The sequence below is a fragment of the Symphodus melops genome, assembly GCF_947650265.1.
Source record: "Symphodus melops genome assembly, chromosome: 19".
Lineage (NCBI taxonomy): Eukaryota > Metazoa > Chordata > Actinopteri > Labriformes > Labridae > Symphodus > Symphodus melops.
The window spans coordinates 9,642,091-9,653,891 of record NC_136709.1 but is presented as its reverse complement, the minus strand read 5'-3'; the positions used below and the strand labels follow the sequence as shown (position 1 = coordinate 9,653,891).

General features: G+C 41.7%; 1 protein-coding gene across 1 annotated transcript; it reads right to left on the bottom strand.

Moving 5' to 3' along the window:
- LOC306840601 (sodium-dependent lysophosphatidylcholine symporter 1-B-like) lies at positions 1 to 11,447 on the bottom strand. The gene is made up of 14 exons (XM_079369993.1): positions 11,089 to 11,447; positions 9,606 to 9,734; positions 8,912 to 9,036; positions 5,411 to 5,534; positions 5,240 to 5,318; positions 5,000 to 5,151; positions 4,772 to 4,862; positions 3,989 to 4,107; positions 3,241 to 3,324; positions 2,291 to 2,374; positions 2,076 to 2,188; positions 1,832 to 1,975; positions 1,441 to 1,617; positions 1 to 1,229 (listed from the first exon to the last, which is right to left on the bottom strand). Exons 1-14 carry the CDS (start codon positions 11,167 to 11,169, stop codon positions 1,175 to 1,177), a joined length of 1,557 nt encoding a protein of 518 aa, XP_079226119.1. The 5' UTR covers positions 11,170 to 11,447; the 3' UTR covers positions 1 to 1,174.
- Positions 11,448 to 11,801: the final 354 nt, after the last annotated feature.

Genomic DNA, 11,801 nt, shown 5'->3' with positions numbered 1-11,801 from the left:
TTAGGAAAAGAAGCATTTCATGTTTTGTTTAATTAACCAGCCATCATCACTGCATTATTATACATGTGCTTTCATCAGAAACATATCATCCCTTACATAGTTTATTTAAATAAATAAATAGTTAAATAAAGCATTTTTCTTCCCTTGGGAAGAGAGAATGTGCATGGTAAAGATTCTTCATACTGACGATGAAAGCACATTCAGAAATGTCTTTAAACATCGTCGAGACTGGCTGAAATACCCGAGCACACAAAGCTGTGATTGGAGACACTTAAAAAATAAAACTAACCCAGAAAATCTGAGAGAATCTTGACACAACTATTTACAGACAGTATGTTTGTGTAAGGCAGTGATTCAGCCTACATACAGTACACTGTACAACCTTCAGAAGGTCTACAGGACAAATCATACTGAGCAAAAAGTAAAAATTATAGCACAGCCCTATACAGCTTCGATTACAGTGCTGGTATGCTCCATGTGATCAAGGGCTGACATTTTTCAGCATGTAAACGCCACACTGCAGTCTGCACAAGTGAAGGTCTGATCTCTTGAACTGGCCTTCTCAATACAATACAATACCACAAATCACAATCTGTGTCCCAATTCTACTGTTCAGTTTAGTGCAGTCACACTGGAAGTGATGTACGAGTCCTAGTGTCCCACAATGCAACGCTGAAAAACAATAAAAGGAGGCACAGCAACCAGTCAAGTTGACTGCTACATGATCATCTCTGTAAACATTACACCTTTGAAAAAATTCCTTCAATGCAAGAATTACTACACGTCCTATGAGTGTTAGTCGTACACTTACGACGAGGTGTTGAACAAAAACCCGTCTCATCCTCATTTAAATGAAGTAATCAGGTCAAACTGACTCGTGGTTAGACCCATCAAGGTTCAAATAAGAACCAATCCGAGTTGTTGTAGATGCAGTTCCATTGGGACACAGCTGAGGTAATGGACAACAGACACATAATGACACAATGATATTGGCAGGCCACTAGAGGGCGATGTAAACCTGTGTGATCCACTGCAGGAATCCAGTCAATGCTGACAGTGTAGCATTGGAGCAGCAGTGCTGGTCTGTGCTCCCACGCCTGTGAGTCCAGATACTTGGTGGTTTGTGCAAACACATGCAGCAGCAGCAGCAGGGGCAGTTGACTCGTGCCTACGGCTAAACGTTGCTTCCAAGGGCTGAAGTTTCAGAATCTGAATCTGCTTCCAAGTCACTGTGAGAGGACGGGAGAAGAGCCAGGAGTCAGACACAAAGGACTTGGCTTGTCCAGACAGGGTTAAAAATAAAAGTGTGCCAACACTGGGGCAAAACAGTTTTTTTTAAGGTTTCATCTGAATTGAGCTCAGGTACAAAAAAGGAAACTGAATCAACACCAAAGAGTTTTGTTTACTTGAACTTGGACAAACTTGCACATTTTTACTCACAGCATTTCCTGCAGTATTTTTCGGTTGCCCTGCCTTCTCTCCTCATCGATCGGGTATGTTTTAAGTATCAACAGTCCCAGGATAATAAGAACCACAGGCACTGGAGAGACCAGCACCTTCAGGGTTAAACTGACCGCCTCAGGTTGTGTGCAGCTCCCGGTCACATAGCCTGCAAATCTGTGAAAAAATGCAGAAAAAGAGGGAGAAAAGTTGAGCTGACAAGTGCACAGTTAAGAAGAATAACGTGAGTGTAGACCACCTGACCGCTCCACCGATGAGCTGTAATGTGGAGCTTATCTCCAATAGTTTTCAAGATTGAGGGCGTACAGACATCTGCAAAGTTTATGAAAATGTGGATGAAGATATTTAAACAATGGATTTGTTAACGTACTTTAAGCTGAGTGTAGACACACCCAGAGATACTCCTGAGGCAAACTTGATGAAGAACACATAGAAAGAGTAGAAGAGGGCTTCGTGACCGTGGATGCCCGGGTTTTTAACCTTGAAGTCGTCTACTACATCAGGAAGCATTGACCTGAGAGTGCAGAAAACAACATTTAGACGACTCAAGACACAGAGGACACTAGTCAACGTCTGCACCCAGATCCTCGGGTGACACGTGCAGAAGAACTCACCAAGGCAGCAGGAAAGCTGCAGCTACGCTCACACCTGCCGCCACCGACACGAGGTAGGAGATGATCAGGTTGCTCTTGATGCTAACGATTAGGATCATGAAGGGTATAGCCCACTACCGTAAGAGACAGAGGGACGTTAGCAATTTATGGACAGTAAATCTCTTCCATGAATGAAGGTCTTTGATGGACCACAATGAACTTATAAATTTATTTACCGAGATGCCCCAGTAACTTGCCGTCTTCTTACCAAACCGGGTCAAAAACCACTGCCACCACGGGATGGTTAGAGTCCCTGATAGCTGTAAAAAAAAAAAGAGTCACACAGAATTATTATGATTTCTTTATTAAACTGATTATTAATTTCTTTCTCTGTCATTTTATTGTTCCAGCCTAGAGCATTGATAATTCACTGTTGTTCTGAAAAATATCTGAACTCAATCAATATTTGAACTAATCATCATAATAAAGGTGTAAAATGTGGGATCAGGACATGGTAAAGTGACCTCTATGGAAGTCAGAGGACACTCGGACAATACGATATGCTTTGTGTGGTCTTGACTTCACTCCACTGGGGAGGGGAGGGGGGGAGACAGGTGACCTTCAACCTCCAGGCCAAACTTGGTCAGCTGGTGTTAAATGACCGCACAGGAACAATCATTAACTTCATATCCAAACATGGGAAAATAAAGTGGATTTTTTCCCCCTTTTCTCCGCATGGACTCCCACCTCTTCAAATATGATCAAATGTTTCCACTCCTAATCAGTGAGAGGCATCGGAGCAGAGAGGAGGATGAAACAGAGGGTGCAACCAATGGTGGCAGTTCCCATGGTGGCAGTGAAAGATCGCCAGGGTAACAAAAGCTCCACTGTGTGCCTGTCTCTCCCTCGATCCCCTGCTAACCCGACTGAGTGTGTGACATATGGAGGCAGGTTCCCAGGAGCCCACACAGCATCTCCCCTCACCCTGAAAATCTGCCCTTTCAGCCCCGGACCATGTGTTCCTTCACGTGAGGAAAGTCGTCAGAGCACGGACAGAAAACATCCCAAACTCAGGGAGTTTACACTGTGACTTACGGATGGTTAGCATGCTGTCTTCTCAATCTCATACTGCTTTGGGCTTATTCAGGAGGTCAATAATCATTCAGCAGGACGTAGAAACACTCACCATGATGACCAGAAGAATATTCTGGTAGTCTCTCCGATGGCCGAGAGCATACGTGATGAAAAGGGCAAAGTTACCCTCCAGCAGCTGTAGAAGACACATGTACAAGAGTTCATTTTATGCATGCCTCAGCTAAAATATAAAAAAAAAAAGACTTAAACTCCTTTTAAACTGTTTCTAACGGCACACTCACACTCGGTCCAGTGATACCGTACTGTGCCAAAGCACGAATGTCCCCAGACCCCCGCTGACCTGCACTCCCATTGTTCCACGTGCTTTAGCACGATCCGGAGCACTCACGCCGATGAAAAACACTGGACTTTGGGGTTTAAACGTGCTTGGGCAAGGTATAGATTGCCCGAGATTACCCGTCTGCTCAAGTTTATCTGGCAACCTAATAAAGTATTTCACATTCTTTTTTTTTTATCCATCCAAAGGAAGTAGGGAATAAACAACTTTTAATTTTTGAAGGTATCGATTAGAGTCAAATCTACACTCATGCTTCAACACACCTGAACCTTCTGACATTCAGCACAAAAGGTAACTTTAACCTCTGCACAGAGCTAAGATAGCTATTTCTCTTTATTAATCATCTTTATGCTAAGCTAACAGATCCTTGGTTGCTACTTTATGTGGTGATAAAAATACATATTTTCTTTTAACAAACAACAATGGTAACTATGGCCGTATAACATACATAGAAAATGAGGCGTGTATCTAATAAGTGAAAGGTAATGAAACACAGTAGTACCATGAAGGCCAGAGAGGTGAAGAGGAAGCTGATGATCAGTTTGATGTACGGGCCGTAGCTCATTACCAGCCAGAGGCCCTGCATGAAGCTGAGGGGCTTGGTTTTTTTCCTCCTGGTTTCTAGAATCCAACACAGAGGAGAAGAGAACAACAATGAGACATCTGGAAATCTGTAAGGAGTATCATAGTGTCATTGTGACAAAGAAACAATAAAGTTTCAACTCCGTATTCTTTGTATCTTTACGCTAAATGTGGCATCTGTAACCTGAACGTTTTGAAACATTTTTATGGAAAGGCCAAATGTTTCCCAAGGACTGTTGAAAACTGAGACAGACTTTAAATCAGAGGTGAATGCAATGAAGTCTGTCAACTTTGATTTTCAAGACTTCCACAAGTTATCTTTTTTTTTTGTTTAAATAAGATAAACATTGGAAAGTCCTTTGTAAGTTAAGTAAATGTGACGTTCATATGTTTTCTGTCACTTTAAATGAAATCCCTTAAAAGGGGCCTCATTTTAATTCAAGCTCTTGTACTTCACACAGTAAGTAGTCCACTCTGAATAGAACCATTTAGAGCACTGCTAATCCAGATTAGGTTATCTTGAAAAATTTGGATCCGGATAGGCTCATCAATTGAATGTTGTTCAAAGATTAAGGTGGATTAGCTGATCGTGTCCGATTGTCAGGAAAACCTGATTTGCTGCACAAGATTTGAAAACACAAAGACAGAAAGGCTTAAGCCAAGCTCAGTACAGTAATTTATGTCTCAGCTTCACAGCTCATACCTTTCTGCTCTTTCACACCAAAAAACATAACCGCTGCACAAAGGACGTAGATGATGCAGATGACTCCAGACGCTATCAGGTAAGATTGTTTCTGAGGACAGAAAAGACAAAATTGGGTTTGAGTCACACACATAAATGCTGCTTTTAGTCCATAAATATAAAAATCATCATTCAAATTCAGACGAAACTTTATTCAAACGAAAAAAAATTTTTTTTAAATGGACTCACTGTCTGATCCAGTGTTGCATTTGATGAGTGGATTTCTGTAAAGTTACTGCGGCCTGAAGAATCAGACTCAGTGGGACAATTTGACGAGCCTCCGACTATCTGGCCCTGGATTGCTGTGCCCAGAACTGTGCCCAGCACCTCCACCATCATACCTGTACAGAAACACAGACATGTAACGTCAGTGCACAGACCGCAGCCCAATATGTGAAAACATTTATTCAAAATGCAACTGTGACGTACGATAGGCTGTGGCAGAGTCCCGCTCTTTCTGGTCTTTGCTGATGAACATGGTGAGGGCCGAGTATGGCACATGGAAACACTGTGAACGTCCACAAACGCACAGTTAGGCTGCGGTTCAAGTTAAGACAAAAGGGAACTAAGTGCTGGGAAGTGTTCGTGTGTGATACTAACCGTCTGCATTGACTGGAAGAGGCAGTAAAAGACCAGGTACCAGACAACCTTCCCTTGTTCAAAGGGAGGCACATACCAGATCAGGAAGTAAGTCAGCACTGCAAACGGAGTGGAGCAAAGGATCCTGGGAAGAAGAAGAAGAAAAAAAGTTGGAGGATTGTTAGTAGGGTTTATAATGAAGGAACCCTTAAAGAAATCACACAATCATGTTCTCAATAAGCAAATGAAAGAAAACCATATCTTCTCATTTCTGTCGTTGGTGTTTGGTCTCTTTTTAAATGGTATGATTTAAAAAGAGACCAAATGGAAAGCCTGCTATTTACCCCACTGATAAAGATTGTGTTCATTGAATTCTGCCAACTGTTACTGTAGTTTAACCTGCTTCCTACTCTTTCCTTGCCCCTTTGTGTATAATCCAGCTAATCCTGCCTTGTTGGAGCTTTTTGTGGAGAAAGGGCTCAGTCTGGGCTGAGGGAGGAGACGAGGGGGGACCCGACGGTGTGGCCCCCACTGGTGCACCTCACTCTCAACTGTATAACCCTGATAAGACCCGTGTGCCCTCCAGCTGACCTCGGTCAAAGGAGCTGGTCCACTTCAGTAGCTTCTTTTGAAAAGCAAGAGGAAACCGTTCTGTTTTGAGTTTACACACACTACTATGTGCTGCAAACACATTTGTGACACCTGCTGCGGGGCCGAGGGATATAAAAAGAAACATCGAGGCGGCTAATGGAAATATGAAAATGATCAGATTGATTGTAATCTTATCTTACTATTTAAATAATGTATTCATGTTCGATGTAATTTTTCAGACATAAATCTAATTATTCTCTGATTTTAGCTTTTCAATCATATTAAACAATATTATATATTTTTACCTTTTTTAGACAAGTCATAGATTACAGAGGTAATGCTACATTTAAGATGATTCACTTTAAAATGCACACAGCAGATCGTTTCAGCTTAATAGTCTTTTTCATCTCAAAATCAATACTTGTGCTTGTACTTTTAGATGTTTCCCTGGCATGCACGACAAATAAGTGGAAACTGTCCCTCAGAGCCATATCAGCAAACACAGAGATGCTCCTTTATTAAATGTGACACATGGTCATGTGAGACCACTCTCGCTCCCCGCCTTCTGTGATCCATGTGGGAAATAAGAACGATAGCTCCTCCTGATCAAGTCTAATGTCTTGACTGAATTGGGTTAACGAGAGTTAATTTCACTGGAATTAGAATTGAGGCTGCGATTGTTCCGCACGTCGTCACGGCCGATTGGACGCACAGTCAGAGTGAAAAGGTGATCACAAATAATGTGCAGACAAGGTATCATGTTCCCTGGTTTGATGTGAGCGAGAGGAACGGTGAGGACATGAAGTCATGGGTGATCATGTCTAACCGCTGGTTGTTTCAATTCAATCGGATAAGCTTGGCAAGCCTGAGAGATCATGTATTGTACATGTAAGCGTTTTTTTTTTAACAATGACCTCTATTATTGGAGCGGAGCATGCCTCTTAACCCAATATAGCCTCTATCTGCATTAGCCAAACCCCCTTAAACACGTTCTGGGAACTCAGACACACAGAAATGGACACACCCCCTCTGGTCTGAGGCTCATGGTGTGTTGGGGTTGGACCAATCACAGAAGAAGCCGATAGATTCCCCCCCTCCCCCCTCTCAGCTCATGCTCACAGTCGGCATTTCTGACTCAAACGCCCACGATGCTCAAGATATCATCGTGACTTCACGTGGGAAATAAGCCTGTTAAATATTTAGATCTGTTTCTCAGAGCAAATTATATCATAGCCTCTGGCAGCGAAAAAACACTTTAGTACCAGATATTTCCACATTTCACACTTCTCTCCTCGATAAACACAGACACACACAGGTACACAAACACACGCTTCACTGTGGTAGTAGAATGTGAAGGTCATCTTTCTTTACAAGCTGACTCCACGAGATCGAGTGTCAGCTCCACAAGGTCTTTCTATCTTGGTCTTTAAGCAGTTCTTTTGAATTTTACATCCAGCACCTTTTCATGTTGAGCTTCTCATTTATTTATTCAAAAATTTATTCTACCTTATTTTGACAAATAGAGAAAAGACGAGAGGGGGACAGCTGGTAACCATATTTTCACGAGGTTTACTTTAGTGTCACTCATACACAGGACTATACTGTGGACTGTGAGAACACATTGTGTTGTTTTGTTCATAATTATATATTTTTATATTATTGGTTGTTGAATCCGTTCATATTAAATTCATATATTTTCCCCTTAATGTGACTAAAATATTTCAAATTAAGAGTTTTTGGGCAGACATTTCTATCAGGCTATTTCATGTTTTATTTTTTCTGTTTATTTGTTTCCTATTTTTTCAATAGGTTTTATAGCTAAAGTGATCACTGTGAGGGTCTGGCTGTTGGAGCTGCCTCAGACTGGTTTGATGTGCTGTTGACTTTTAGAGGGTGGTTTTTTTTTTCAACCAAATATCAGACAATCTGTATCCTTTTCTGTGGTTTTGATTTTCTGTATGGGTGATGATATTTATTGTGATATGCAAGATTTTCTGTTTTTGTTAGTTACCGGCAGAGAGAGCAGCAGAGCGGTTAAAGGTCATCATATTTGAACATATCGAGATACAAAATCTCTTTTACAGAAGAGTCCTGGCCGAGACAGTGGCATTAAAAACAGTTTCACACAAAGAACACAAACATAAACAATCATTAAATGAGGAGCATTAGGATTGGCAAGATGTGTGAATGTGTTCTGGTTATACAGGATTCAAAGCTAACAAACATCAGTTTAAGGCGAGCCTATCACTCAGACCAAGATGAGGGAGCGTTATCACGGACGGGTATGTAGAACGATGCATCTATGACGACGAAGAAGATTACAGCTACTGAACGTTTTAAGAGTCAGTCCAGAACATACATTTGTTCATGAATTACACTTGACAAGTCTCATCATTACCCTTAAGATCTATGCTCTCCCCTCTGGCTCCATAAAACATTATGGGTACAACCGTGGCTGATGGGTAATGTTACAGTAAATGTATTCCTTCTGACACCTGATCCATGCAGGAAACAGCAGAGCAGCATCAAAGCTGTTACACTAAATACCAACTCAAGTTACTTAACTAAAAGTTATGACAGCTGAAAGACTCCAGCATCTGTATGATGACAAACTCAAACGTGTGTGTGTTACAGTTCAAGTTTATAATGAGAAAGGGCTCTCCTAGTATGTTTAGGTTGTGTCAAAGGGACTTCTGTTGCACACATTACATGCAAATTCAGACAGATTTCTTATACTTCCTCAGTAGCCATATCAGCCTTGTTGCCATGGTCACTGCCAACGGCGCTAGAACTGGTTTCTGTCAGTCCATTTGCCTCAAATTCTATTTAACATCTACTTTTTCCATTACTATGTTCTCATTATCACTGATATTCCCCATCTTTGTGTTCCTGTACCGAGGTAATGTGCCTCTGAGAGATTCAGACACCTACCATGGCATCATGCGGCCGATGCCAGTCCATCGACTCCTGCTCACTAGGAAACCCACTGTGGGGTCTGTGATAGCGTCCCAGGCTCGGCCCACGAACAGGATGATGGAGGCATGGGAGGGGTCGAGCTGAAGGGAGAAAAAGTGGAAAAAAAGAGTAAGGCGGGAAAGTGAAACAAAGAGCACACTACCTCATATAGCAGCAAAAAAAAAACGGCGTGACACCAATGAGGTTATAGAGACCTTTTGGAGAACTCAACAGCAGTGAAATACACAGCTGTGTCATTTGTTTAAGAACGACGTGCCATTCAGAGCCAATCTGATGATCTAATTTCTTGAGCTGAAAGGCCTTTTCTTAAGTTCCTACTGTGTACAGTGGAAGAGTCCGGTTTGTTAATGAAGTAACAAAGCAAAACAGTGGGGGTTCAAGTGTAATGCGCTTGACCGACTACAGCTGGATGGAGAGTATTAAAGGGATCCGAAGCTGAGAAAAGCAAACAAACTCTGGTATTTGCGCTAATCCGTATTTGCAACTATGTAGGATTAGGAAAATAGTTGAGTATTTTACAGAATTAACAAATAGGTGGAACGAATAAAATGATATTTTCTTTATTCAGCAATGCAAAATTAAGTTTTCTGAATAAGTCAACGCGAGTCCGGTTTGATACTTGAAATTTGTGTTGACTAATCAAAGTCACCTGAGCAACATCGAGCAGGTAGATCTGGAGGAAGAAGCCCAGAGCACTGCCTGTGATCTGGTAGGGAGCTCCGCCAATGGCATAGCACAGTTTGTTCCACACAGACAGACGATTTCTCAGGTCCTGTGGCTGGGAGACAAGAAGAGGGGATGACAGGAGAGACATTTGAAGTGAGTCAGTGAGTTTGTGCTTATTACAAGATGCACCTTAACGCTCATAATTACGATGATTTAAGGTTACAATATGCAAGGTGGTGAGTTACATGCTCATTCTGTAGTCTGTTTAATCCCTATTCTCTGCATTAACTATACCCTCATTGAGGGAAAAACTCCTGGCAACAACTTTACTGTGTTTAACAACCTGCTACCACAAAGACCTGAGATTGGCTAACGTCCCTCACCCCACTGCTCAGAATGTTAGATCAGAGGCAAATCCACAGCAATTATGTGGCGCGTAAAACAGGGAGGTTATTATAGGTCACACACACACACTCACACATCCCACAGGATCCGGCGCTGCTATTGGCTCTAGAAATAGGATGTTGGTGGTAGTGTGACATTTCATGCAGCAGCCAACAGTCAGCAGACAGTTTAGAGACTCGTCACATCCCACAGCTACAGCCAACCACATACACCTCCAGGAAGAGATGTCAGCAAGGGGGACTGTAGTGTAGACCCTGACTCACATCATCTAGACACAAAACCAGCATCGCCTCAACTTGTAGGCAAACTGCTACCTTCTCTTGAACCAGGCATTTTCCGTATCCTCCCCATGCAGCACATACAGTAAACTACCCACGTCAAGGGATAAAACAACATGTGATGCTGAAGGAACCTTGATAACTGATGAGGAAAACCCCTCCAAGCTTCTGGGTTACTCATCCTTCAACCATTCTGATCAGATGAAATATACTGTGGTCTCCTATGACTGTAAGCACGACTTGTGTGTAAGATATACATGCAGGCTATAGAGGCAAATCTGTCACACATACAAAACCAACAATTTAGGGTAATTATTTGAAGACCAATTGGAGTCATGTTTGAAATACAACCTATTAGTCAAAATGCATTTTAACATTAACAATTGCATTGTTAAATATCAATTTAATGACGACTCTGAAACCAAAGATGATTCATGCTTCATGCAGCGCTGGAGCAGTAACACCACGTCATCTGTCAACACTGAGGCTGCTTTATTTGACAAGACTGTGCAGTTAATACACAAAGTAGCCAAAATGTCACGAGGCGGTCCCTTTAAAACCGGTACGCCTGCTTCACCAGCAGCTGCCGGAGGACAGATGGACAAGAGAAATTTGAATATGAAGCCAGGGTCGCGTTTGAAATGTGTCGAGGAAGAAGTAACGACCGCATTTTTCATTTACGCGCCTTTTAAGCTCCACAACCAACAAACCGGGAGAAACACAATTAAAACACTTCCTCCCCTCTCATAAAATATATATATTTTTAAAAACTTAGCCACTCACCTTAACTGTCTTGACTTCTGTATTTATAGGTTTGACTAGTAAAGTCCCTGTGTACTGCTCGGCGCCCTCTCCTCGTGCCATTATACCTTCAATGTGATTTGGAAAAGATTTTCGTTTTTGTCGTTATTGAAATAAATGTGTCCGAAGAAAACCCGGCTCACAGCATTTCAAACGCCCCTCTCTCTCTCACGACGCCCTGACTGCTACTAAGCCAAGTGAAGGCTCCTATGTTCTCCTCCTTTCGCCTCTAGAGCTGGAGAGGACAGACTCATTCATTTCTAACGTGACGCGTACGTCTATGACGTCCACATCTCCTGTTCTTGCGTTGAGTACGTCCAGTGGAGGAAACCTACGTCAGGTAATCATAGATAGCTTTGGAGTAAATCACGTGTCCTTATGTCTAGTAATTTATAGGCTAAGTACTGAGCATGCACTGTAAATATCAAGGTTTTTTTACCCAAATTTTTTTTTATTAAACGTCTTTTATAACAGTACAAATATAGAAAACAAAATACAAAATTGCAACATGAACATAACACATTTTACAATTGTGTCAATATTTAGCACGTCATTTCAAAATATGAAATTAAATGACAGTCTTAAAAGAGCAATCAATGAGATCTGAACTGAAAAAGAAAAAGAAATAAACTATAAAGAGATAGATAAATAATGAATGAAATATACAAGGGTGTGTAATGTATTAATTCTCTAAT

Bases quoted from the DNA above. Each gene is read 5' to 3' on its own strand.
- LOC306840601 (XM_079369993.1), bottom strand. From the start codon at position 11,169: ATGGCACGAGGAGAGGGCGCCGAGCAGTACACAGGGACTTTACTAGTC. The intron at 5,152-5,239 runs GTACGTCACAGT...GTTTCTGTACAG, and splicing joins GGACTCTGCCACAGCCTATC to GTATGATGGTGGAGGTGCTG. The intron at 3,325-3,988 runs GTACTACTGTGT...TGTCTTCTACAG, and splicing joins TCACCTCTCTGGCCTTCATG to CTGCTGGAGGGTAACTTTGC.